The sequence below is a fragment of the Rhinolophus sinicus genome, linkage group LG05 (genome assembly GCF_036562045.2).
Source record: "Rhinolophus sinicus isolate RSC01 linkage group LG05, ASM3656204v1, whole genome shotgun sequence".
In the NCBI taxonomy this organism is placed as follows: domain Eukaryota; kingdom Metazoa; phylum Chordata; class Mammalia; order Chiroptera; family Rhinolophidae; genus Rhinolophus; species Rhinolophus sinicus.
Window position 1 is genome coordinate 156,512,828 of NC_133755.1, and position 27,983 is coordinate 156,540,810.

The following is a 27,983-nucleotide window of genomic DNA, read 5'->3' on the forward strand; positions in this document are numbered from 1 at the left end:
ATTGTCATGAAGTTGATAAAATAAATTATAATCTTTAAATGAGGAAATGTCAAAAATTGTCTGGACCATTCGAATTCATCAAGATATAAAAGAGATAAAAATATTGTGTTTAAGCATTGGTCTTTCTTGGAATTGTGTTGTTTGTATTAAATGAGCATCACTAATGTTTTAAGAAGAAGAAATTAAAATTAAAAAGCACATCAAAACTATCACAAAATATGCATACATGCATTAAAGAAACCTGGAGTAAAAAAGTAATCAGAGCTGGGTATGGATGTAGTAAATAACACTTTTAAAAAAGTAAATTCACTGCTGTAATATTTAATTTTAAGAAAAATTATTCTAAGACAAGCTAGTAAGTTTGTCACAGGGAAAAATATCAGGTAGTATATTCAGATGAGCAGTTCTTAGTTGATCTCCAGGAAAAACTTGAAAATAAAAATAACATGATTTCTCTTAGGAATTTTAGAACATACTAAATGCAACAAGTCTTTACAAGGTCAGACAATTAAGTTCGCGAACTCGTCCTAGAAAAAGTGCTACATACTTCATTACTGAATATCACTACAGTCACCTTTGAAGTACTCCCCTTGGGAAGCTATTCAGTGACACCAGCACCTAGTCCACCCTTCAAAGCAATTTTGGAACTCTTTTTCTGGAACGGCCATCAGAGCTGTCATTGTATTACACTTGATGTCCTGAATGTCATCAAAATGTCTTCCTTTCAATATTTCCTTTATCTTTGGGTAAAAAAAGAAGTTATTGGGGGCCAGATCAGGTGAGTAGGGAGGGTGTTCCAATACAGTTATTTGTTTACTGGCTAAAAACTGCCTCACAGACAGTGCTATGTGAGCTGGTGCATTGTCATGATATAAGAACCATGAATTGTTGGTGAAGTGTTCAGGTCATCTAACTTTTTCATGCAGCCTTTTCAGTACTTCCAAACAGTAAACTTGGTTAACTGTTTGTCTAGTTGGTACAAATTCATGATGAATAATCTGTCTTATTTCAAAAAATTTAGCAACTTCATTGTAACGAATTTGTGAACTTAATTGCCAGACTTCGGAAGATGTGGTATCTCACAGTGAATAGATACCATCTTACTTATAAAAATTGCATTCATTTGTTTGGGGTATTAGTTCATTTAGCATATTTGTTCATATGTTAATCAAGGTATTTTTTTGTGATGGTAATATAATGCAAAGCAAATAAAAATATTTTATCTCTCCTTGTGTGGAAGAATTAACAAGAAAGACACTCAAGGGCAATTTCCCAGTGACTTGCATTAAAGGTTTTCAATACTAGAAATATTTCATATTTTAGAGCAGGAGCCAGCAAACTTTTTCTGGAAAGCAGCAGGTAGTAAATCTTCAGCTTTTTTGGCCTTATGGTCTATGTCACAACTACTCAACTCTACTATTGTAGCATGAAAACAGCCATCAATAATAAGTAATACCTAAACAAACATGGCTGTGTTCAATAAAAGTTTAAGTATGGAAACTGAAATTTTAATTTCACATGATTCTCATGTGTCACAAAATATTCTTTTGATTTTATTTTTCAGCCATTTTGAGACATAAAAATCTTACATAGTTTACGGGCCGTACAAAAACAGATAACATGCCAGACTTGGTAAATGTCTGTTCTAGAGCCACCCTATTAATATGGTTACAGGCTGACAATTTAAGCAAAACACTAAATAGGCAGTAAATCACCACTGAAAAACACAAAAAACATGAAAGCCCTCTAATAGATTTCTAGATGTGAACTGAGCTGCCTTGGGGATATATCAATGCTAGATATCAAACCAAAGCCAGTTAGCTGATGTTGAATTCATTGATTTCTCTAATTGAAATATGTAGGATGGCTGAACCATTGGAAAATATACTTACGTGAAACAATCAGAGGTGATATAATTTTAGCAATAACTACATCACAATTGGTTTTACTCTAGCAGTTATATATCATTGCAATAGCTAACACATATACAGTGATTTCTATGAGCCAGGAACTTTAAATGTATTAACTTACTTGATTCTCACCAAAAAAAATCTAAAAGATGGGTACAAGTGTCATCTTCATTTTATTGATTTTACCTTTCAAAATGTTGTCACTATTTATCTGCTTACATTGTCTGGTATATATTGGTCTGCCTAAATAAAGAAAAATACATATTAGTAATTCACGTATACAAGAGGCCATAACCACTAATAGTAAGAGCCCAGACCCATCTTTCTTTTCTTATCCATCATTTTTTAAATTATTCAAAATAAGAGAGAGCAAATCTAAAGATTCTAGTAATTTAATAAGTATACAATAGTTGTTATAACTATGAGCATTACTCTTAGTGTTTGTGCCATGAGGTCTGATGAAATATTTGATGCCTGGTCCTTCTCATACAACCTCCCAAACAGAGTCACTGTCAAGACAGGTCCAGATAATGGCTTCAAGCTAAACAAGCGTCCGTCACTTGACACCTAATTAAAACACAAAGAAGTTGACTGGATATAACTTTAAGTTACATAACCTACAACACACTTTTAAAAGTCAGTACAACTGGATGAAGAAACAATACAAATAATGGCCAGATTTTGTTCTACCAGAAATATTTGAAATGGTACAAAGTACAAGAAAAATCAGAGCTATCACACTGGCAATGGTTCATTTATTATTGAAATGTTTGTAATCAACATCTTATAATTTATTTAGCTGAGGAAGCATCCCATAAGTTAATAAACATAAAATAATGGATTGGGGAGTATATAAGAGAGAAATCCAATCCGGTCCACTCAGACAAGAGAAAGACTCCTCCATGATCACAAAGGATTGACTAAGGGGAGTTTGAGCTGAGCCTCTATCATCCCTGTCAATCACTCACTACAGTATCCCACCCTGCCCACTGTCCCTAACTCCCCACAGTAGCTGTTGCCATAAGGAAAGGGGAGGGAGAGCGGAACCTGGGATAATCAGTAGAAGAATATGACTGGGCAGAGTTCTGGTTCAGTAAGAAATTATTTCTGGCCTCTAAAAAAAACGTTTTTGCTTTCCTGCCAACACCAGCCACTCAGATTCTCTCTCCTCAGCTTTTTCTTCTTTCCTTTTCTCCTGTGGTCACCCATACCATGATAGGAATTCCTTTTCACTTCCCTAGGCTATTGCTGCCCAGTGATGTGAAGGGGCTTCTTTCTCTGGTGGGACTGGTCCTGAAACTCTTCTTGAGTCTTCTTCCTACTCGACAGACCTTAAACAGCCCAGCCTCATCCTTATAGTCCCTACGATAGCATATTTCTTTTTTTCTCAAAGATATCTAATTATTATTCTATACTAAGGCTTTCCAGACAAGACATGCAGCCTGCTCAGCGTCCTTCAGGACCCCTAAGGATAATTTTACCCTTTTCAAATGGAGATTTTGATTTTAGTATTTGTAAGCACTTGGGTAGGTTTTGTACTCAAACAGTGCTTCCTGTTCCATAAAGGAGCTGGCAACATTGAGCAAAGATTCTTACCTGAAATTCTCCAGGTGCAAGCTGAATTTCACTCAGCAGCACCTCAGGAAACACATACTGGGTTCCAAAAGTGCCACTGAGGGAGAACATGTCAAACCTGGTGGAAGCGGTTTCAACGGAGTCACCACAGGTGTGTAAGCCCATTGTTTTACACTTCAACAGGGTACAAATCTAGGAAAGTGAATGCAAACCAGTAAGTCCTAGGAAAGGACTTAAGTATGGAAACACTCTCCTGACCTCGGACAAAATGTCTATCCTCCTTTGTTTGGTAAAATAATGTTATTTCCTCAATTGATTAATACTGTTAATTGCTGACTGTCTATAGCAACTAGCAATAAAAATGAAGGGCTTCAGACTCCAGTATTTTCTGTAATTCACTATCAAACAGATCAAGCCACATAGAGAAATAATCAATCCTTTGGTCTATAGCTGAGAACAATTATATCCTCATTATTCTCAAATTAGCAATGCTTTTATTAATCAAGTTTTCAAATTTTTAAAAAGGTTTAATTTAGACACTAATTTAATCTCTATTTTATTGCCTATTTTACACTATGAAAAAAATTTTAAAGTTGTAGTGAACCTTAGAGTTGATATAAAGACAACCCCTGTGATCTGGAAAAGTCACATATTTTATATCTGAGCAAGTAATAAAACAATTCTCACTATATTACATTGTTGCACTATTCTGCATAGTCATACTATCCTGAACTACAATACATAACTTTCTGAATGTAAAAATATAAGGATATGAATCATTTCACCAGGCAGAGGGAAAATCTCCCCCCCAAAAAAAGATCCACATTCATTTAACTCCATTTGTATTGCATCTTCCAAGCCACCTTCTTGCCAGATTGAAACAAAAAGCCCCTAACTGGTCTCCCCGCTTCTGCTTTTGAAGTTGGATAACAAGTGCTTAGGGCAAGTGTGTTCAGATGAGATACACATAACTTTCAAATAAAAGGTAGAATACGCGTAAATATGGGTTTCTTTTTGTTCCCTTGAAATCCTACTAGAAGTGACATTGACCTTGTTTTAAGGCTAAAAACACACAAGAACAGGAGACCAGGAGGATAGACCATGGTGCAATTTTAGAAGCTGAGATGATACAAAAGTGGTGACTGCGCTAGCAGAACCAAGAAAGCCAAGTCCTAAACTGGCAGCGGGGAAAGCCAAGAACCAACCCTATCTCTGCTGCAGAATACTCCAAAGGTTCCACCCCTGGGAGGGCGAGGTACCTCAGGAGCTGGTAAAGTGGTGGTGACTAAAGAAAACTGGTGGGAAGTTGTTAGGATGCCTACGATACCGAGTCTCCCACCTGGTCCAGTGAAAGAGGAAGTATTTATTTCTAGAGAGGGTGAAGCAGATGATGTTTAGATGGAGGTTTTAAAAGACGTAGTTGACAGGGATTCCATGAAAGAATCATACTCAAAATTTGAAACCATTTCCTTCCACCACCACCTCTCCCTGAAAGGTCATTTCTCTCATTTGGCTCTCAAATGCTGTCATTTATCCTTCAGGAATAGGCTTGCCAGATAAAATATGAGACAGGAGTCCCAGTTTAAATTGAAGTTCAGATAAATTAAATAATACTATTTTTTTTCTTTTACTAAAAACTAGTATTTTTAATTTATCTGAACTACAGTTCTAGTTTGTAGTATAAGTATGTGCCAAACATCACATGGGACAAAAACGTATCTATCCCATGTGATATTTGGGACATACTTACATTTTTTTACGTGAACTTCAAATCTATCTGAATTTCAAATTTACCTGGGTATCCTTCTTTTTAGTTGCTAAAGTAGGCAACCTTATTCAGAAAGAGTATTAGAAGAAATTTTAAGCCTGAAAAACTTGACCAAAGAGGAAATCTCTCAAGATACTTATCCCAGGGATTCCCCTAACAAAAGGCCCAGCTAGATCACTCCACTGTGAAGCTTAAAATTGGCAAGTACTACCCACATGCTCAGAACTTTCGATCCGTTTTTGGTCATCCAAAAAGGTCACCATATATGAGAGAAACTGCTAAATTTAGAATGTGAAATCCCAAAACTTGTCTGGCACCCATGGTTTAGCCAAAGGACCAGTGCCCAGCAATAACAGAGGGTGTTGTTTATTTGACAGAGCTGACCTTCCCAAGCACTAAGAATGGACTGGGCTCTGCTCTCCTCAGTGAAACTAGATGAGTGATGCAGATGGCAGGACAAGACTGAGAGGGGAAGGGAGGAAAAAGAAAGAGGAAGAACCAAGAGATTGCTTCTTGTTTTGTAACCAAGTTTTTAAACTTAAAAATATGTCACACACAAAAATATTATATTGTAAGTTTTGAATTTAAAAATTAACATGGTAATGTAATACCATATATATGCCACATACATAACACAATTAGTGTCAATATGCCACATAACATATGATAATATTTATATGGCAATAAATACTCTTCTACAACATAATTTGTTTAACTAATTTTCAGTTGTTGGACATTTTCTACCTGTGTTCCTGGTACCATTTTTCCTCTTTTTTCCAACACCTGAAGCACTGATTAGGAGAATTAATTCCTCCTGTATTTTCATCCTTTTCTTTTTATGTTGCTCTTTCCCTTAGGCCTATAAAGACAATCAAGTATCTCTCATCTACTGGAAAAACAAAAATCAAAAACAGTTTTGTGACCATTGGTCTGTCTAGTTCCTGTTTCATTTCTCTTTATCCTGAAGAGTTTTGAAAAATACTCACTCATTCTTGCAATATCCTTACTTCCCTTCAACTTTTCAACCTACTGCAATCTGTCTTTCACTCTGTCATTATTAGCCCAGGAAGTTCTACCAAAATTGCACTCAATCATGTCAAAAATGGTAAAACATATTGCATAAATACACTTCACGTTTTTCTCCTTCCGAGAATTTCTACTTCTTTGCCATCCATGAGAGTTCTCTGTTTAAGTTTTCTTTCATTTCTCAATCATATTTGTAGGTTCCTATTCTTCTGTCCATTTCTTGCCCAAACATTGGAGCTCTAAAGGTTCCACCTTTATCCCACTGATTTTTGCCGTCTATGTAGTCAGCTTTGTAACGCTATTCACTCTTGTGGGTTTAACCACCACCTTTATCTTGCTGATTCTCAAAACAATATTTCTAAATCTAATTATCTCCCTTAAGTGTCAGACCCCTATATTTAACAGCCTTTTGGATGGCTCCAGTTGGATGTCCCATATGTACTTCGAAAGCAGAAATGAGCGCCTCCACACTGCCGCCCAATCTGCTTCTCCTCTGGCAACCTAATCTGCCAGAGCATCATATTCACCCAGCCACCCTTGCCAGAAACCTGGCATATTCTAGACCTTTCATTCTGCCTACCTGTTCCATATCAAATTAGCTACTTAAATCAATTTCCTAAATATTTCTTGAGCCCATACCCTAATTTTATTCCTACTAACATAATTTTTGGTCCAGGTCCTAATAGAACTAGTTTAATAATCTAACTTGTCTTTTTGCCCTTAATTCCATATCCACACTGCAGACAAAATCATCTACTTAAAAGGAGATGTTATCGCAGCATTCCCTTGCTGAACACCTTCCAACAAAAGAGCATCACTGGCAGAATAAAGTCCAATTCTTAGGAATGACAGGTAAGATCCTGCAAGATATGATCATGCCCGTAGGCTCACGTTCCACCAATCTTCACTTACGTTATGTCTTAGCAGCACTAACCTGCTTGTTCTTTCCGGCATACCCTGTTCTGTCACATATCGAAACCTCTGATCATGCTCTCTGCTCCACCTAGAATTCCCTCCCTCTCTTTTTCACTTGGATAATAGCATACGCTCATACATTATGTCTCCAGAAACTTCCTTGGATCCCCAAAATAGGCTAAGTACAGCTCCTTAGTATTCTTACAGCAAAATCTGCATTCTGTGTTCTATCACATGGCAACCTAAAATTATCTGTTCATGTGTGTCATGCAGGGTCTCAGCTCTCGCTCCCCACACAAGAATGCAGGATATGGTGAGGCCAAAAAGGAACACCAACAGAGCCATAGATAGGGGAGTCATACCATTATATTCTCGCTGGTGGCTGGGTTGGAGATACAGGAAGCAGGAGTCACATGATCCACAATCTGCTGTCCGCCTCTCTGCCAACCAGCCAACCTGCCGGTGTAGCCATGGCAGTTATATTACGGGCTAATGGCTAACCAGTTATATAGCTGATGGCCAACTAGTTACAGCTGATGGCCATCTAATAACCGAGCCAGCCCCTTTCCACGTGAGGCTGATAGCCTGGAAACTGCTCCCCTGGCTCTGTCCCCACAATATGTCTTTCTCCCCTTCTAGATTTCTCATGAGGAAGGTCTATACTTATTCATCTTCATGTCACTAGCAAAGAATATATATCTGGTATGTAGTAGGCACTTGATAAATGTTTGTCAAAATGAACAAGCATTGGTAGAGGGCTTTTCTATCATACAGCAAACAAACATTACACAATAGGTTCAGTTCCAGCACTCAAAGGGCTTTCAGCCTCCAAAACGTGTGTGCATACTTTGACATGACATGTCTTTGATAAAGTTAAGCATAGGATGTCTGGGAGCACATGAAAGAGATACCTAACCCAGTTAGGGAGGGAGGAGGGATGCTACAGGAAGTATCAGGGCAGCGTTCTTGGTGAAAAGAACACCTGAAAAGCACTAAGAATGATGAGTGGCACGGAGGCATCATAGATAAAGGAAAGAACCTGTGCAAATACCCAGCAGTTCTGCAGAAGCTGGCATATTGGAAATGGGGAAATGTTTCAATATGACAGGAGCCCGGGGCACATGTGGGTAGAAGTAAGAGAAGACAATAGAGACTAGAAAACGGCACATAACAAGACTTTGAGTGTTTTACGTTAAGGAATTTGATTTGCCAAGTAGAAGACAGTGTGAAATTTTAAGCAAGAGAGTGAAATAATAAGAAATAGCTATTAGTGGTTTTTGTAATTATAATGTCCCTATCCTCCAGGGAAGGGAGTAGATGGAGCTGAAACTGTCAACGGGAAACTCTGTTAAGATACTGCGATAATCTGGGTGAAATAGGATTTGGGGCCAGCTCAAGGGAGAGAAGAGCAAAATGAGAAGAGTAAGGAAACTGCTTTTTAAGGAGTTCAATCTCTTAAGATTATCATAGCTCCTCCCTTACGTTGTGGGATGTGAGGTAGCTGAATCTCTGTACTGTACATCTCTCATGTGTCCATATCCACCCTTACATGTCTCCAGGACATACTCAGTGTCAAGCTCTTTATAAAACAAGATAGGCATCCATGAACATGTAGGGAAAATGGCTAAATTTGTTAAGGCAGGAAATATCAGAAGTTAATTTATCCATTAAAATTATCTGTAATGTGATTATTATATCATTTTAAACCCTGGTACTGAAAATAAATGTTCTGCCTTTTTCCAACCAATTTAAAATTGCACTGACATCTAGGATTGAAAGCTTTAGCAAATAAAAATTCAGCGTCCCCAACTAAAGTTGAATTTCAGATTAACAACATATATGCATATATATATATATATCAAAGTGAGACATACTTATAATAAAAAATGATTCATCATTTATCTGAAATTTAAATTTAATTGGGTGTCCTGTAATTTTATCTGGTAACTCCCCTGCCCCCAGAATAATCATTACCTGTAAATGGTATGTCCCTTCAACAGTATGTAGTCCATCAAACGCCCCTAGGGCATAAACTTCATCCGATCTCTTCTCAGACATTTTGTAGCTTAGATGACAACAGAGGTCATTCTGACAAACTGTGTAATTTCCTGTGACTTCTCTGAGCTCCAAGAAGGTGAATTCATCAAAAAAGACAATGCTCTTAAATTCCTGGTTTCCGGTCGAGAGTGCTTCTATACCACTGGCGTAAGAAGTCCAATTCACCAGGACTGGGTGGGACGGGTGGGAATCCAGTTGTGAGAGGAGGAGCTTTCCCTCTTTTGTCTTCATATCGTAATGAAATGCTCTTGGAGAATCAGGTGCATAGATGCCACTTCCTGGAAGTTGTAAGTTGGAAATGGCATTGGAAATAGAAAAGTTAAAAGGGATCTCATAGTTGTTATTTTAAACTCATGTTAACATTTTACTCCCTCTAAGGTATACATAGATATATATAATTCATTAATTTCAGAACTATGCCAAGGACAACAAGTGAGAAGAAATCCAATATAGTATGACACCAAGAAGCCAAGAAGAGAGTTTCACATAAGTGGTGCATTTTGAAAAAAAAGAAAAACGGTGTTCATCCAATTTAAATAAAATTAAATAAGTCTAGAAAAAATTTAGATGAAGATTGATTTAATAGCATGTCACCAGCTAGATACACAAAAATTAAGAGTTGAAAAGCTCTGTATTAAAGGGCACTTTTTTTCCTTTTTGGATTACATCACACCCATAAATCTTAACGATTATATATTACCTGTCATTTTCTTTTGGGGGTAATGTATATTGGATGCAAGGAAATTGACTCCCATGCCCATAGCCCAAGCTGAGTGGAATTCAACAGCTGACAAGTGTGGCAAAACATTCATCCAAGCTGTGGGAAACAGTATGGTGTCCACATGGAAATCCTTCACCAGGGTCACAGCAGGATCATGGAAGAGTATATCGAAGCATGTGAACATGCCAAACCTTCCAAAGGGGGTGTCAAAAGTCACAACCTCAGACTCTGTGGGTTTATTGAATTGATCTTCACCCATGAAAAGGTTTTGCTGCAATAAACAGAAGATAAAGCAGGGAGAAATCTCTTTTAAGAAGTTGATCTGAACATCACTGTGTCTGAAAGAGTGCAAGCTTACATCCATTTGACAGTGCCAATTTCATCTATGACCACTGTCTTCACAGGTAAAGGGCATTACAGAATCAGAGATTATCGCAGCTGATAGGAGCCTTTGGTTCAGTCTCACCATTTGATATATATGTACAAGGAAACCCTTATCTGTTAAGACCTTGAATCTTACAAGACATGGGAGTGAAACAGATAACTTTTATTTGCCAAGAACATTTAACTATTTTCGGTGGACGAAGAACACTCTTTGGTCCTTTCTCTTCAAAACCAAGTCTATCTGGTAAGGAGTTTTCCATTCTAGCCTTGACCCGTTGCCAGGGCATGTCTTAAAAGGATGAAGTTCAAAAGATGACATTACATGTCAATGCAGGTGGGGCCTACTGATTCTCACACACTCGGAACACACTCTTGTGTTCCTAGATGCACAGGAAACCTCTTGAGCCTCTTTGTAGGAGCTTCCCACATCTAATCATTACTTTCTATGCTTTGTCTCCACTCTGCTTCTAAAGTATGCTTATTATTATTAGCAATAAGGATTATTTCCCCTTCTTGTTCACTTTATTTTGTTAAATAGTCAGTAATTGAATTTTTTAAAAATATTTTTTATTGGGGAATGTTGGCGATCAGTGTGTTTTCCAGGGCCCATCAGCTCCAAGTCAAGTCATTGTCCTTCAATCTAGTTGTGGAGGGCGCAGCTCACTGGCCGATGTGGGAATCAAACAGGCAACCCTGTTGATGAGAGCTCACACTCTCACCAACTAAGCCATCTGGCTGCCCCCAAGTAATTGAATTCTTTTCAAAGTAAGTCTACCTTATGGTAGCGTGCCACCAGTTTTCCCTGAGAATCAAACACCACATCAGTATTGTACTGGTAACGACCGTCAAAGGGACACTGGGGATCACTGGAATTGCATGGCTTCTTGTCCCCAATATTTGCCACAATGTAGATAGAGTTTTCCTTGGCCAGGCAGCTGAGTCTTTCTTGCAGTGGAGTATGGCCAAATCTGGTATGCGTTATCGGAAGAGGAAAGAAAAAAACAATCAAGGTTAGCTTTTAACAAAATTCAGAATGGTAGTGGCTTAAACCTATTAAGTTATACAAAAAGTTCAGACAATTAAGTTCACGAACTTTCCACCATGTAAATTCTAAATAACATCCAGAGAAGGAGAAAAGTAAAACAAGAAAAGACTTCACAGGAAGTACATGCTTGTAGGAATGTGGTTGTAGGAAACTATACTAGGGTGAGGTTCCAGGCCATGTATTTTTTTCTTCATAACATTTATCAACATCTATTATGTAATCATACATTCATATGTTAATCTTATAATGTGTATCACATCTTACAGATATTATGGGGCAAAGACAGATATCTCCTGTTCCCTGAACCCATGCCTGTCAGAAAAGAGACATTAAAAAAACATTTTGAATGAAAGAAGGGCAACTTGATAGTCGGAAGATTCTGGGAAGATGGCAGAATAGGAAGCACCAGGAATCCATCCCTCCACACAGATAACAATTGCTTGCACAATCTGTGTGATAGAAGTTTTGGAACTCTGGAGTCTATTTAAAGGTTTGAAACTTCCAGGGGAAGCCTTGGAAGGTAAATTACAGTTAGTTTCAGTCCATTTCAGCTCTTAGTTCAGCAGTGGCTACCCATGTCCCGTCCCCACTCCAGCCCTGTGGCAGGCAGACCTGCCGGTGTTCCTGGAGCACCTTGCAGGCAGCTTGTGGGAGCAGAGTGAGCAATAAGGACTTCCTCCTCCAAATATAGGGGATCTGTGTTCTGATCCTTGATAACTGCTTCTGATCACAGAGGTGCAGGCTCAGGGGCAGGCAGCCTTGTTGCACTTCCACCCGCAACTCACATTGTTGCAATTCTATCCCCCTCTGGCTGAAGTGATTTCTAGGAGGTTTATAGGGTCAGAGCCTTCCTTTTTTACTCTTTTTCCCCTTTTGGGAACCAGACATTTAAGGACTTGAACATAAAAAAAACAATCACTACACATGCCTGGGGAAAGGCACAGGCTAAGACAAGGCCTGAGAAGACCTTAAGTTTACACCTGAGGCTTACCCACCACCTTCACCCCACCTCCCATCCTCGCACAGAAACAGCCTACACAACCAAAAGAAAGAAATAAACAAAAGACAGAAAATCCTGGGGAAGATGGAAAATTTGATTTCCAGAGTCATCACATGATAAGCTTCAAATGTCTACTTACCAATAAAAATCATAAGGCATACAAATAAAAAGGAAAAAAATAAACCAACAGAAACCATCCTGGAGAATAATCTGATGCCATACCTGCTGGACATAATTTTTGCAGTTTGAAGTGCAAAAGCAAAACTAATAAAAGTTTCTTTTTCCTTCACAGTTTAATAACTAGAAGATTCATTTTTACTGTAAATCTTAGCAACCTCAGTATAAGATTTTTTTCTTTCCTTATTAAGATGAGAACTTTCACTTTGTCACTTAAAGGATGTACTTTATAGCTTCTCTTTGGCATATCTGAATTGCCATCATTGCTACTCTTGTGCTTTGGGGACATTATAAAGTAAAATAAGTATCCCTCGGACACAAACACTGCGGTATTTCGACAGCTGATCTGATAACCAAGATGGCTGCTAAGTGACGAATGTGCAGGGAGCATGTAAAGCATGGATATGCTGGACAAAGAGATGATTCGCGTCGTGGGCAGGGACAGAATGGGATGGTGATAGATTTCATCACGCTACTCAGAATGGCACACAATTTAAAACTTATGAGTTGTTTCTTTTTGGAATTTCCCATGTAATATTATTGGACCACAGTTAACAGCAGGTAACTGAAACCATGGAAAGCAAAACTACAAATAAGGAAAGGCTACCGTGTATACCACATTTTTTTCCACCCATTTATTCAATGATAGACAATTTATTTCTGCATCTTAGCTATTATAGATAATGCTGCAATGAACATGAGAGTGCAGATATCTTTTCATTTCACTTCCTTTGGAAATATACCCAGAAGTGAAATTGCTGGATCATATGGTAGTTCTATTTTTAATTTTTTGAAAAACCTCTATACTATTTTCTATAGTGGCTGCACCAATTTACATACCCACCAACAGTGCACATGTTTCTCCATGTCCCCTCCAGCATTTATCTCTTGTCTTTTTTATCGTAGCTATTCTAGCAGGTGTGAGGTGATATATATTAATGTGGTTTTTTTAAAAAAAATTTTATTAAAAATATAGCTGACATACAATATTATATTAGTTTCACGGTTAAACTATAATTATTCAACATTTATATAACTAAAGAAGTGATTACCATGATATAAGTCCAGCAACCATCTGATATTTTACCACGCTATCACAATATTATTGACTATACTCCTGTAGTTATGCTGTACATTACATCCCCATAACTTATTTGTTTTATACTTGGATATTTGGGCCACTTATTCTCCTTTAGCTTCGCCCTCCTTTAATTTTTCAATTACAGTTGAAATTCAATATTGTTTTATATTAATTTCAGGTGTACAGAATAGTGGTTAGACATTTATATAATTTAAGATGTGATCCCTGACTAGTCTAGTACCCACCTGGCACTATACATAGTTATTATCAGATCATTGACAATATTCCATATGCTTTACTTTATATCCCCATGACTATTTTGTAACTACCAATTTGTACTTCTTAATCCATTCACCTTTTTCACTCTGTTCCCTAACCCCCTGCCCATCTATCACCCCAACAAATTAGTACCCATCTAACAACATACAGTTTTTACAGTATTATTGACTATATTCCTTATGCTATAGTCTACATCCGCATAACTACCTTTTAACAATCAACTTATACTTCTTAATCCCTTCCCCCTTTTTACAACCACAATCCCAATCCCCCTCCTATCTGGCAACCATCAAAATGTTCTCTGTATCTATGAGTTTGTTTCTGGTGGTTTTGTTGTTGTTGTTGCTGTTGTTGTTATTTTGTTCTTTAGATTCCATATATAAGCAAAATCATATTGCATTTGTCTCTCTCTGTCTGACATCCACTCAGCACAGTACCTTCCAGGTCCATCCATGCAGCTGCAGATAGCAAGAACCAATTCCCTTCCATGGCTGAGCAATATTCCATTGTAGATATGTACTGCCTACTTTTTATCCATTCTTCCATTGACGCCAGACTGCCTCCACATCTTGGCCATTGTAAACAGTGCTGCAATGAACATATGGATGCACACATCTCCTCAAAGTAGCATTTTGGGTTTCTTCAGATAAATACCCAGAAGTGGGATTACTGGGTCCTTCTTTGTCTCTTGTTATAGCCTTTGTTTTAAAGTCTCTTTTGTTTGGTATAAGTATTGCTATCCCGATTTTTGTTTTGTTTTGTTTCGTTTCCATTTTCATGAAATAACATTTTCCATCACTTTACTTTCTGTCTGTGTGTGTCCTTTGATCTGAAGTGAGTCTCTTGTAGGCAGCATATGTAAGAGTTTTGTTTTCTTATCCATTCAGCCCTCCTGTGTCTTTTGATTGGAGAATTTAATCCATTTACATTGAAAGTAATTGTTGATAGATATGTAGCTATTGCCATTTTATTATGAATAATTTTGATTCCTTTTTTTTTTTCCATCTTAAAGAAGTCCCTCTAACATTCCTTGTATTGTTGGTTTGGTGATGAGGAACTCCTTTAGCTTTTTCTTGTCTGGGAAGTTCTTCATCTGTACTTCTATTTCAAATAATAGCTTTGCTGAGTAGAGTACCCTTGGTTGTAGGTACTTGCTTTTCATCACCTTGAACATTTTGTACCAATCCCTTCTGGCCTGCAAAGTTGCTGTTCAGAAGTCAGCTGACAATCTTATGGGAGTACCCTTATAAGTTACTAGTTGCCTTTCTATTGCTGCTTTTAGGGTTCTCTCTTTGTCTTTAACCTTTGCAGTTTTAATTATAATGCATCTTTGTGTGGGCCTGTAAGGTTCATCTTGTTTGGGACTCTCTGTACTTCCTGGGCTTGTATGTCTATTTCTTTCATGAGGTTAGGAAAGTTTTCAGTTATTTCTTCAAATAGGTTCTCAATCCCTTGCTTTCTTTTACTTCTGGTACCCCTATGATGCAAATGTTGCTATACTTGACGTTGTCCCAGTGGTCTCTTAAACTCTCCTCATTTTGGGGGATTCTTTTTTCTGCATGTTGTTCCAGTTGGGTATTTTCTGCTCCCTTGTCTTCCAAACTGCTGATTTGATCCTCTGCTTTATGTAGTCTACTGGTGATTCCTTCTAGTGCATTCCTCATTTCAGTGGATTCTAGTGGATTCTTTACTTCTGACTGGTTCTTTTTAATGGTTTCTATGCCCTTTTTTATGCTTTCAGTCTCTCTGTCGAAATTCTCACTAAGTTCCTTGAACATCATTGAAACCAGTGTTTTCAACTCTGTATTGTAGGTTGCTTGCCATCATTTAATTTAGTTCTTTTTCTGGAATTTTCTCTTGTTTTATCATTTGAGACATCTTTGTTTCCTCATTTTGGCTGCCTTTCTGTGTTTGTTTCTATGTATTAGGTAGATCTACTATGTCTCCCAGTCTTGGCTGCATGGTCTTATGCAGTAGGTGTCCTGTGGGCCCCTGGCACAGTCTCCCTAGTTACCTGCTTCAAGAGATTCAGGAGTGTCCGTTGTGTTGGTTGTGTGTGCCCTCCTGTTATAGTTGAGCCTTGATTGCTATAGGCACATCAGTGGGTGGGATTGGCCGTTAAGCTGCCTGGCTTATAGGCTTATAGGCTGCTGTGTGAGGGGCTTACCCCATTGAGTGGGATTCGCCCCAGAGGGCTCTGGTACATGTTGAGATTGCCCTTTGTATCTACTGTTTATGGGGCTAATTGGGCAGTACTCTGCTATGGTCTGAAGCCAACGTCTAAGTATGCTTCTTCTGAGGCCTCTTGGTAGGGGCTCCTGTGCAGGCCCAAGTTACCTGTGACAGGTGGGGGGCACTACTTCATAAGAGCTAGAAAGCAATGAGCAGTTGTTTGCTGCCTATGCTAAAGTTGGAAGCATGTGGGAGAGGCCACACTGTATACTGATGACAGCTGCCACCAGTTATGGCTCAGGGTGTCGCAAAAAGTCAGGACACCCCGAGACCTGCTGCCACCTGCTGGCTCCCTTAAGGTTCAGCCATTGATAAAGTCTCATGCAGTATGTTAGTTGGATGAGTCAGAGTCTCATGGAGTCACTAAAGTGGGAAGACTTGTAGTCACCAGGTTAATGTAAATTCTGGTTTGGTCCCAGGGCTGAGCCTGGAGCTACTCAGCAAAACTCTTAGAGTACCCAGAGACCAGTTGCCACCTGCCTAGGGCCTGGGGATTCTGATAGTTTTCCAAGAAAGAGTGCAATGTAGGCGAGGCTGGCTGCTCTTGGAGAAAGTGCCTCTGTGCATTGGGGGAGTTGGGTTGCACAGGTTCCCAGTGAGTCAGTAGAGTAGAGCAGCAGAGCTTACAGGCCAATCAGATTCATATTTGGCCTGTGGGGGAGGGCTCAACACAGGAAAGATGGCACCCACCTGCCAGCTTCATGGGGGCAGAACCTCACACAGGGAAAATGGCAACTGTCCTCCAGTCCTCACCTGAAGCTACACACCTCAGTCTGCCTCCGACACCCCCTGAGTAACCATCCCTCTGCTAGAGCTAAGGCGAGTGCCTTTGTGCAAGTGAGTCTGTGACCAGGCCCTTTAAGAGGATGTCTGAGTTTTCCGCAGCCTTCCTTCCCACCCGGATAGTTGGAATCCCCACTGTTTTTCACAGCCAGATGTTGTGGCGTTCCTCTTCTGGCTACCAGTACTCCGGGCTGGTGTGGGGCTGGGGTCCCTTGCTCCTCTGGAGGTTCCTCCATGGCCGAGATATTGCTCCTTATTCTCAATCACCACACAAAGGTTTGGGGCCAGCCTGTTTCGAGTCTCTGCCCCTCCTACCAGTTTTGACGTATCTGCTTTATATTCTTAGTTATGAAATTTCTGTTCAGCCAGACTTCAGGTGGTTCTCCAGGTTGATTGTTCTATAATTTAGTTGTAGTTTTAATGTGTTCATGGAATGAAGCAGGCACAGTGTTTATCTACTTTGCCATCTTGGATCTCTCAATGTGGTTTTGATTTGTATTTCCCTGATAATTAGTGATGTGGAGCAACTTTTAGTCATTTCTGTGTTTCATTGGAAAAAAATGTCTATTTAGATCATTTGCCCATTTTTTAATCAAAAAAAGTTTTTGCTACTGAGTTATAAGAGTTCCTTTTATATTTTGAATATTAACCTCTTTCATATATATGGTTGGCAAATATTTTCTCCCATTCTATAGGTTGCCTTTTCATTTTGTTGATTGTTTCTCTTGCTGTGCAGAGCTTTTTAGTTTGATGTAGTTCCACTCATTGATTTTTTTTTCCTTTTTTTGCTTATGCTATTGGTGTCATATCCCCAAAATCCTTGCCAATAGCAATAGCAAGGAGTTGTTGTTTGTTTTTTTTTCTTCATGATTTTTTCCTAGGAGTTTTACAGTGCCAGGTCTTATGTTTAAGCCTATTTTCAGTTCATTTTTGTGAGAGATGTAAGATAAAGGTCCGACTTCATTCTTCGCAGATGAATATCTGGTTTTCTGAACACTGTATGTTGAAGAGACTATCCTTTCCCCACTGAGTATTTCTGGCTCCCTTGTCAAATATTCTAATCTTCTCTGTATCATTCCAATTTTAGTATGTGCGGCCAAAGTGAGCACAGAGAAGTTATTGTTTAATGGGTATAGAGGTTGAGTTTTGCTAGATACAGAATTCTGGAGCTAGATGATCATGATGGTTGTATAACAATATGAATGTAACTAATATCACTGACTATAAATTCAAGAATGATTCAGATGATAAATTTTATGGTATGTGTGGGTTACCACAATAGAAAATAAAATTGGGGTAAAAAACCCTTGGAGGTAAGAAAAGGGGAAACTTACTCAGGAAACTAGTCAATGTTTAGGGAAGAAAAGGGCAAGGGGAATTTAAAATATGCATTTGGGTCATAAGAGATAGAACTCTGCACAAAAGGCTAAGAAACCTATTCCAAATTTAATAGACAAAAAGGTTCCATGAAATGATTTGAGGACAGAAGTAACATGATCCGAATTCTCTTTAAGATTAATAGGACAACAGACTATAGAATATACTACAATTATGAGAAGCTAAACGTAGGGAAATCATTAGGAAGTTGTTTCAATTGTTCAGATTGGAGACAACAAGGTTAGGACAGTGCCTGACAGTACGGAAAGATGGAAGCTTTGGAATACTTGTTAATGCCTGATTCCTTTATCATGTTACCAGTAGTTGTTCCAGGAAAGCAATTAACATGCAATTTTGAAAAGTGAGGCCTGAGAATATATAACATTTGTTTATTCTGTATTGACACAACCCTAAAATAATAAATGGTTAATACTAGGTTATTGAAGAAAAACCTCGCTGAGCATAAGATAACTGTTGAATGAATGAAAATGTGGTGCCATCTGCTGGAAATAGTAATGAAAGCTTTCTTTGAGTATCAAAACAAATTGGTGCAAAACCATAGCAATCATCTACAAAACATATCCTTGTAAAAGACCAAGAAGAATGGAAAAGCACATCTAAAACAATATTATTTTAATGCATTTATATGAATAACCATCTCTTAGTTCCCCCTCATTTGTTTTTCAGTTATATCTGAAATCCACAGATATAAATACAACACATTGAACCACTTGAAACATATTTACTCCAAGTCCTTCCAGAGCACCTAACATGGTAGAATAGGTATATGAAATATAAGCCTGATATTTTGGATTTCTGAAACAGTCCTGATTTCGAATTTCCCTCCTGTCTCTATTAATCTTAAAAGTGCATTGTATATTCTAATATATTTCCATTTAAACTACATTTCTCAGACTGTTTGCTATGTCCAGAAAAGGTTCCAAAATTCCTTGTTAGAAGACATCTTCGAATTTGGAGTTTAAAAATACATTTGTCTTATGTGAGCCTGAAATCATTTAATTCATTACATTTGCCAAGCCCTTAATGTGGGCAGAGAGTTCTGTCCTAGTGTTATTGGGAACAGAAGAAGGAGGTGAAATAGAAAAATTAAAAATTAAAATGTATTTCCTAAGGCTTATTTCAAAGTGTTTAATCTCAAAGTATAACAAAAATCATTAATTGTTGAAGAAGACATTTAGTAACTTATAACAAGCACACATTAAATATTCAACAAATGTTTGCTGGATCTTCCACAAACAACGCACCATGCTAGTGTGGGGACAGAGCCAGGAGTGCAGTCTCCAGGCTCTCAGCCTCATGTGGAAAGGAGCTGGCTCAGGTAGTAAATGGCCATCAACTGTATTTGGATGGCCATCAGCTGTGGCTACTTGGCTGTCAGCTGTAACCAGTGAGCCATTGGCCACTAATATAACTGCCGTGGCTACGCTAGCAAAAATGGGGGCTAGCAAGAAGATGGTGGCTGAGCCAGCAAGCGGCGCAGTAAGGGTTGCGAACAGTGTGGCTCCTGCTTCCTGTGTCTCCAAACCAGCCACCAGCGAGAGTAGTGGTATGACTCTCCTATCTATGGCTCCATGGGTGTTCCTTTTTGGCCTCACCATGTCCTGCGTTCTTATGTGGGGAGTGGGACTAGAGACCCCAGAAGAGACCCCACCTGTCACCCTGCATGACAAATGGCGCAGCGAGCAGGGTCTCCCGCACAACACTAGGTATATGAGCCTCCAGGAAAAGGACACTCTAGGCAGAGCTGTCCAAGTGTGCAGTGTGGGAGATTCTGAAGGGTAAGACATGGTAGGCACACTTCAAAATCACTTAGTCTACTGGAGAAACCATGTATGCACACAAAACCTTGAACTAACAGTGCAAGTAATATGTAATCTAATATCAAAATGCTTTTTCATACAAGCTAGCTAATTAGCAAGTTTTTTCTTTTCCCTTATTGAACTAACGGTTGATTCTTTAATCTGCAAACCAGATCATAGGCGCAGACATTCACTGTATTAAAGGATGTCCTTATACAAGGACTCCTACACACTCACATAAGAAATAATCAATGAAAAAAAAAAGACTGAGTAAATTCGTCTTTGAGTTAGATTATTGGCATAAGTTGTCTCTCAAGAAATCTGTAAGCTTTCTTCTGGGAGGCAATGAAAGCTTCTGAGCCAAATTGTTTTTCTCTTAGCCTCCCAGGAACTCTCAGAACTATGCTAAGTGTCCAATTGTAATTATCAGCCCACTTTCAGCCTTGTAACAACTACTTTCTCTACTTGATTGAGGTGGCTTATATTTTGTTTTGATATCTAAACTGTCCAATTTTTTAAATATATAAAATTAGTAAGAAACCTCAAATCCTTCTGGAAGCATGTGAAATATAAAGGCTAAATAAATAAATAAAAGAAAAAAGAAAAATGATAAGGGCCTGTTTCCATAACACCCTGACTAAGTGGTGATGTAAGCCCCCAAAAGGTTGGTAACTGAGAAAAGAAAAAAGTGGACTCAGTGGATATTTGAAACATACTCAACAAGACATGCTATCTGATTGTATGTGAAGAACAAGGGATCTTAACTCTCTTTTTCTCTCACATTCTACATCTAATCTTTCAGCAAAACCTGTCAGAGTTGCCTTCAGACTTTATTCAGAATCTGGTCATTTCTCGGTACCCAAACTTCTACCATCTTGGTCCAAACACCATCATCTCTCTGCCTCGATCTCTCCAATGACTGCTGGAGTCTATTCTCTACATTCTCTGCCAGAGAGATGATGGTGTTTGGAACAGACAGCTCCTTATAAAACTTAAGTCAGAACATGTCACTTCTCTGCTCAAAACCCTCCAATGGCCACCTTCTCACTCAAATAACAAAGTCATAAGCATGGCTCACAAATCCTTATGTAATCAGGCCCCTCTCAACTATCTGTCGCCATTGCCTACCTTTCTCCCCCCTCCCTCACATCATTTCAACCACACTAACCTTCTTGCTGTTCCTAATATGCCAAACACAAACTCTGACCACAGATCTTAGTATTTAGAAACCCCTTGTCCTGGAATGCTCTTTCCTCAGATTCCCATCTGACCTACTCACTCACTTCCTTTAAGTCTTTGCTTAGATATCACCATAAAGCCCTCTGATTACCTGAAAAATGTAAGCCCCACACTTGCCACCATATCCACCTTTCTTGCTATATTTTTTTCAATAACATTTACCTCTATCTCATATCACAGATAGGTAGATTAGGTAGGTAGATACGTAGGTAGGTAGGTAGGTAGGTAGGTAGATATAGACATAGATAAAATTCTCTTTTTTTCAATTAACTACCTCCCCATACTAGAATAAAAGACTCAGGTGGACAGAGTTTTAATCTGTTTTGTTCACCTCTTGTCCAGAATAGTGCCTGGACATAGTAAGTTCTCAAAAAAAAGAAAAAAAAAAAAAAAAAAAAGAAATTGAATAAATTAATGAAGGCAAGGAATGGAGATGTAATTGGTTGATGGAAAACATAAAGAGAAAATCAGACTCCTTGAAATGGAACATCCTGGTGGGAATTTTCCAGAGGCCCTTGGAAATTTGATCCTAGGGAAAGGCCATTAAGAAACAAGTGATGTCACGTAATGGAAGGAAGAACAGAGTTCTTGCTGTTTAGAATCTGAAGATCTCACATGGGAAATGGCTAAATAAGAAATAGTTATGATACAATAAAATATGAATAAAGTAGATGAGGAAGATAAATAATATTGAACTTTGTCAAAATCAAGGTGTCTCTATAAGCAGTCACAACAGTAAGTTTGTGTGGTTTTGAGAGCAATTCCAAAAAAAGAATTTCTGCAGTTTTAGCCATGTTGCATATGGAAAGAAGTGAGTTAAATGACATGATTCTCTTAGATGTGTAAGATGATGTATTTCTTATATTAAAAGTAATAGTGCTACTTTCATCACACTTCATATCTCTTTATACCAGACTTGATTTAAACCACTTACACAATTCTGGTACAACACTTCCGAGGTTGACAATTAGCTTAAGCCTTAAAGATTTTATATATGTTAACCTCCTTAGCTCTTTTATGGATGAGAAAGAAACATCTTAAATCCTAAACTGACATGTGACTCTATTTTGCTATTTAGTCATACAGTTTTCAAATTACAGATCCAATGGGGAAACAATTTTCTGTTCATGAGTAAGAAGTCAGAAGAGTAGAGTTTGGATCTAGTCTCTCACTAACCAACTGCCCCATGACCCTAACCAAATTACACTAGTATCTCTCCAGAGTCAGTCCCTCAATTGAAATTCACACTGAATTTGATGATTTCTATGTTACCTTCTAGTACTGATTTTACAATTCATATTTACTTTTCTATTAAATGTATAGATGCAATGAAAAAAATACAACTGTCTTGTAACTTAGAGTTGATAGCAGATCTTACATAATGATCTTCTAAAAAATTTTCCTAAGTAAGCTCAGGTTCATGATTATTATTATTTTTTTTTAGAATCTGTTTTTTTGTTTGTTTTGGTTTCTTTTTTTTACCTGTTGGGATGATTACAAGGGATCCAGTTCACTTGAGGGTCTGGGATATCCTCCAAGTATGGGTAGATAGATTCCCTGTTGAAGTTCCAGCCATAAATACCATCTTCTGGAGTTACAATAATATGTGCACCCTGTTAAAAATGCATCTTATTTAAAATATTTCTCAAATAAGCAAACAATCAAAGAGGGGTATGCTAGAGGACCTGAGGAACTGAGTGGCTGAGGAATAACCATTCTGTATTGTTTGTTTGTTTTTTCTTTCAATCTTATTCCTTTGTTTTTTATGTTTTTAATTGATTTTCTTTGCCCAACAACTATATTTTCTAATCCCAACTCTGTCCCTTCTTTATAACTTTTTCTTTTTTTTCCCCTAAACACTAATAGCTTTGCAGGCTACTCACAGGTTTACTATCCATTGCAGTTCTTAGCTCATCCCCAAATCACCTCCCTCCCTGAACTTTGGCCAGTTGTTGTGCCTGAGTGAGTACGGATTGATTTATAACTCAAATTCTCTGCTTCACCTTCTCCTCTGCTCCAGCCTTCCCTGCTCCATACCCTGCAAATGGGATTCCTGCTTCTTAAAAGGAAGGGGCTCAGACACTGCTTACCTGGAGGGTGTCAGGCCTGAGCTAACCCAGGTAACTTTGTGTGGGAGAGTCACCTTGAAACCTGCTCTGGCCTTTAGGAAAATAGTTGGACTAAGAGTGAAAAAGAACCTCAAAATTCTTGACAACCTTTTACATTTTCATACAAGAAAGTATATTGATAGATATGTCTTGTGTCCATCCTTGACTTCCATCACACTTCATGTATCCCTCATCGATACCTGATTTACGAATATCTTTATTTAAACCATACTTGTTTGAACCACACACTTAACCTTAACCCTTCCTTTAACTCAAGGGCTTACTATGCATTAACATATATACTTTTATCTGTAATTAGAATGAGGTATGAAGTGTGAAGTATATGATACATACTGCTAAGTAATTTGCAACTTAAGTTTGTTTTGGTGTTGTGAACAAACACCAAAATTGAGAGAACAAAAGTACACCAAAGCCACTAATACTCTAAAAATCGCCCCCAGTCCCTGACTCATTTCTCCTCCACCCTCCATCTGTAGCAGAAAAGGGCAACAGTGTCATTATATTTACAGCAAGTTCCTCAAAGGTTTGCTGCCCTTTAATGACAACCAAGCGGTTCTTTTCTTTATCTCACTATTTGCAAAGTAAAGTAACAGTGTCCTTTTTCTAATAATTTGGAGAAGGAGGTAGAACTCTGGCTGTAAAACAAAAGTCCTTGGCTACCCTGACACATGTCAGGGTGTACCCTGACACATGTGTAACTGACCCTGACAATGAGCCTGTCTCCTTACACCCCACTCTTTCTCTACATAGAAGCCAGTACATTCAAGAGGTGGTACCTGTTTTGCTGCTGATATGATCGCTCCCTCCAAAAGATCCAGATTTTGGTTCATTGATGCCAATGCCTCTTGATGGGACACTGCTATTAAGCTGGCATTTGGCAATATGACTGCATGCTCATAAACAGCCGCTGTGAAGGTGTCCAGGGAGCTGGCTGTTAAGACATGAAACACTGAAATTGCCACATAAGTCAGCAGTTGAGACATAGTCATGCTGAAGTCCAACGATTGCTGAAAAACAGAGCAAGTCCTGATATTTATAGAGAGAAACCAGAATAAGTCACGTGGGTACCAGAACTTAGTACTTTAAAGACAAATCAAAACATGTAACTTTAAGAAAACATTGTAGTTTTATATCGTAAATATAGATGTAAACAAATTTTATATAACAAATGACCCTCCCTTATTGAACTCCTGAAGGCTGAGAGGATTGTTTAGGCCATTCTCCGTGTAGATGGCTGTTTTCTCCCTGGGTACGTGTCTGAGTCCAAATTTCTTCTTTTTATTAATAGAAAACACCAGTCAACAGATTTAGTGCCAAGCGTACTCCAGAATGACCTCATTTTAATTAATTTCATCTGAAACCTACTGTGCTGAGGTCTGGCTGCTTGCCGCTTGCAAAAGTTAAAAATCGAGAGACATGCTTGGTGGAAAGAAAAGCAGGTTTCTTCAGAATGCCAGCATTCAGGGAGGATGGCGGACTCCAGTCCAAAGCCACCTCCTGTTTCTAGAACGGGCAGAAGATTTATAGGTACACAAGAAGAACAAAGGAAAGGGGGAGTCGGTCAGACAGGTTCAAGGACTGACATCCTTCCTGGGGTCTGGCCTGTTTATAAACAATGTTATCTCCAGACTCGAGACTTGAACTCGGCAAGTGTGGCCTGGGGCTTTATGAGTATTCCTGAGTCTGGGCGCCTGAGAATTAAGAAATTGCTCTTTTCAGGTTAGGATGTTGTTAATTAACGAGGTATGAATGGCCTTGAGAAAGGGAACAAAACAGAGTTCTTCAGTTAATCAGTGAGGGGAGAAGCAAAGAGGAAATAGCTGACTATCAGGGCAGATCTCGCTGCAGACTAGCTAGGTTTAATAACACGTGGCTGGTTAGCGGGGATATGCGATATGCGGTGAGTCAAACTGCAAACTAGCTAAATCTGATTACGTTATTGATTTACTGGATTTCACCCTCACAGAACTATCCTATTTCCAAATAAGGTCACATTCTAAGGTACAGATGACCATGACTTAAACATAAATTTTTAGAATTCATACCTTTTAGGACTTCAGCACATAGCAGTATATGTAAATAATTTGAAGAATAAATAGGTTTAAAATTTTGAAATTATTATTATCATCATATGAATATTTAAACACTATACTTTATTCACTTTAGTTTCCTCGAAATGGGGAAGCCAGGACAAAGAGGAATACAAAAGGGTCATTCATTATCTATTGCTATATAAAAATTTTCCTAAAATTTAGTGGATTCGACCAGCAAGCATGTATGGTGTCACAGTGTCTGTGGGTCAGGAATCCCAGGGCAGCTTAGCTGGGTGTCTCTTACAGTCCAGTGTCTCTTTCACAAGGCTGCAATCCAGCTGCTGACTCAGGCCGCAGTTATCTCAAAGCTTGGCTGGGGAGAATTCACTCCTCAGCTCCAGGCTCACTCACATGATTGGTGGCAGGCCTTAAGTCCTCATTGGCTTTTGCCCAAAGATGAGTTCCTTGCTTCAGGCCATGCTGAAAGGTAGGCAGCTCATATCAGGGTATCTGGCTTCCCTCAGAGCCAGAGAGCAGGAGAACCCATCCAAGACAGAAGCTAGTCTCTTAGTAATATAATGTGGGGAGTGATACCTCATCACTTCTGTTGTATTCTATTCATTAAAAGCAAATCAGTAGGTCAAGCCTACCCTGGATGGGAGGGGATTACACAAGGGCATGAATGAGGCAGGGATTATTGGGGACCATTTCAGAGGCTGTAGACCATAGGATTAATAAAAGAGTGTAAACAATGACAGTGACAACTAAAGAGAGAAACAGGGAAGTTGAAGAGAGAAAAATAATGGAAAAAGAGCTTATAATAAGTAGGACAATTTTGTTTCAGTTGCAAATAAGTATAACATGTTTTATATTTACAGAACTAGTGTTTATGATTATTCATTTAATAATTAGATTTTATTCTGGATGGTGTTTTTATAGTTCAATTTGCAAATGTGTATGTCTGACTTTTTTTATATTTTAGTACTGTAATAAATTTATTATGTGGCTACCAAAGTAACCAAGAGGCTGTGATTACCCAGCCCTCCCGAGTCTACAGTAAACACCAGCTCCCTCTGCTTGTTGACCTCCTTTTGGTTTCCTGTTCCCAGGTGGGTGGCGATACACATACTTCACAATGAGATGTAATTGTTACATAACAATTTATAAAAGGAAGCTCTGAAATAAATAAGAAGCTCCCATTGTGTTTCCAGTCTAACATAGACAAAGCTTGAAAGTCGTCTCTCCCATCTTCACAACAAGGGGAAAGCAGAACAACTGAAAATCAGTAACTTTTGTTAGCTGTATCAGAGAACTGAGGTCACAGGACAAACCATTACCCCAAAATGGGAGAGACAGGCTTACCTGTTGGAGCCAGTACTGGAGTCGATATAAAAATGTCCAAACCTGTGGAGAATTTTTATAAGAGTTTATTTGAGCCAAAACTGATGACAATTGCTGGGAAGCAAGATCACAAATGCCCAGGAAACTGACAGCTTTGCAGAGTCTTTTATGCATTTGAAATTAAGGAGGGGATGTAAGGAAGATTATAAGAAAGTGGGAGAAAAGAAAGCAGGGATTGGATTACAATAGTTAACAAGATTATGTGCTCCCTTGAGTGTGGTTTCACTTGAAGAGTCTGAAAAGAGGCATTTCAAAGGTATGTTACCCTAGATTCACAGAAACAATGAGCACGGCTTGCTTAAGGTAAAGATAAACTTTTTACTAAAGAAGATATATTATCTGTACCATGACTACACACCATGACCTGCCCAGTTAGGGATTTATGATCAGATCACCTTAATATAGGGAAGGAGCATGAGGACTCCTTTCTGAAGCAAGTAGGAGGTTGGATTCCAAGCCTGCTGCCTACGTGCTGCAAGATGCAGAACTCAGGCAGACGTTCATCAATCACACAAAACAAACCATCTGAAGGCTATTGAGCAAAGACATTCCATTATGGCCATTCCCGTAGTTAAAGCTACTACAAAAAAACCATGGGTTGTGTTTTACGAAAATTAAAGGTAAACCTGTCTCTATTCTTTTTGCATGTTACAGAAGTTACAGATCAATTTACCATTGTTCTTCTTTCCTCCTTTTCCCATACCAAGCAATTTTCCATAGAAACAAGAAAACATATAAACCCTAGCCTGATGGGCAGAGGGGTCTCTCTTCCACTAGAGATTAGAGACTGCCACTCTGTCTGTGGAGTGGCCTTTCTTGTCCTACTTGCTCTCTGCTAAGTAAATTTATTTTCATTTTAAACTCCGTATCAGCTCACGTTTCAATTCTTTCCTACCTGAAGCCAAAAAACTTCTCGCCCCAGGGCTCGAGTCCCACTCTCAGTATTCGTCTGGTTGCCAGCAACCCTGTGATGTTACTTTCCATAGATCTTTTTTTTGTCCACAAGTGGAACTGGTGAGGCACCAGCAGT

General features: G+C 38.6%; 1 protein-coding gene across 2 annotated transcripts; it reads right to left on the minus strand.

Annotated features, from left to right (window-relative positions):
• Positions 1-305: 305 nt before the first annotated feature.
• VNN1 (vanin 1) lies at positions 306-27,981 on the minus strand. Of its 2 annotated transcripts, XM_074333599.1 has the most exons (11): positions 27,849-27,981; positions 26,915-26,956; positions 24,296-24,545; positions 22,873-23,003; positions 11,133-11,325; positions 9,953-10,244; positions 9,169-9,530; positions 3,507-3,677; positions 2,343-2,477; positions 2,095-2,153; positions 306-427 (listed from the first exon to the last, which is right to left on the minus strand). In XM_074333599.1, the coding sequence occupies exons 1-10, from the start codon at positions 27,935-27,937 to the stop codon at positions 2,118-2,120; spliced, it is 1,701 nt and encodes a 566-aa protein (XP_074189700.1). In that variant the 5' UTR covers positions 27,938-27,981; the 3' UTR covers positions 306-427; positions 2,095-2,117. The 2 variants fall into 2 exon arrangements, with proteins under 2 accessions (XP_074189700.1, XP_074189699.1); XM_074333598.1 differs by lacking the exons at positions 306-427; positions 2,095-2,153 and having other exon boundaries at positions 2,280-2,477.
• Positions 27,982-27,983: the final 2 nt, after the last annotated feature.

What these genes read in the sequence shown, in the direction of transcription:
- VNN1 (XM_074333598.1), bottom strand. Translation starts at nt 27,937, where the DNA reads ATGGAAAGTAACATCACAGGGTTGCTGGCAACCAGACGAATACTGAGA. An exon ending in TCCAGTACTGGCTCCAACAG is followed by an intron (nt 24,546 to 26,914) that starts GTAAGCCTGTCT and finishes TATAAATATCAG; the next exon opens with GACTTGCTCTGTTTTTCAGC. An exon ending in TGGTGGCACGCTACCATAAG is followed by an intron (nt 10,245 to 11,132) that starts GTAGACTTACTT and finishes TGTTTATTGCAG; the next exon opens with CAAAACCTTTTCATGGGTGA.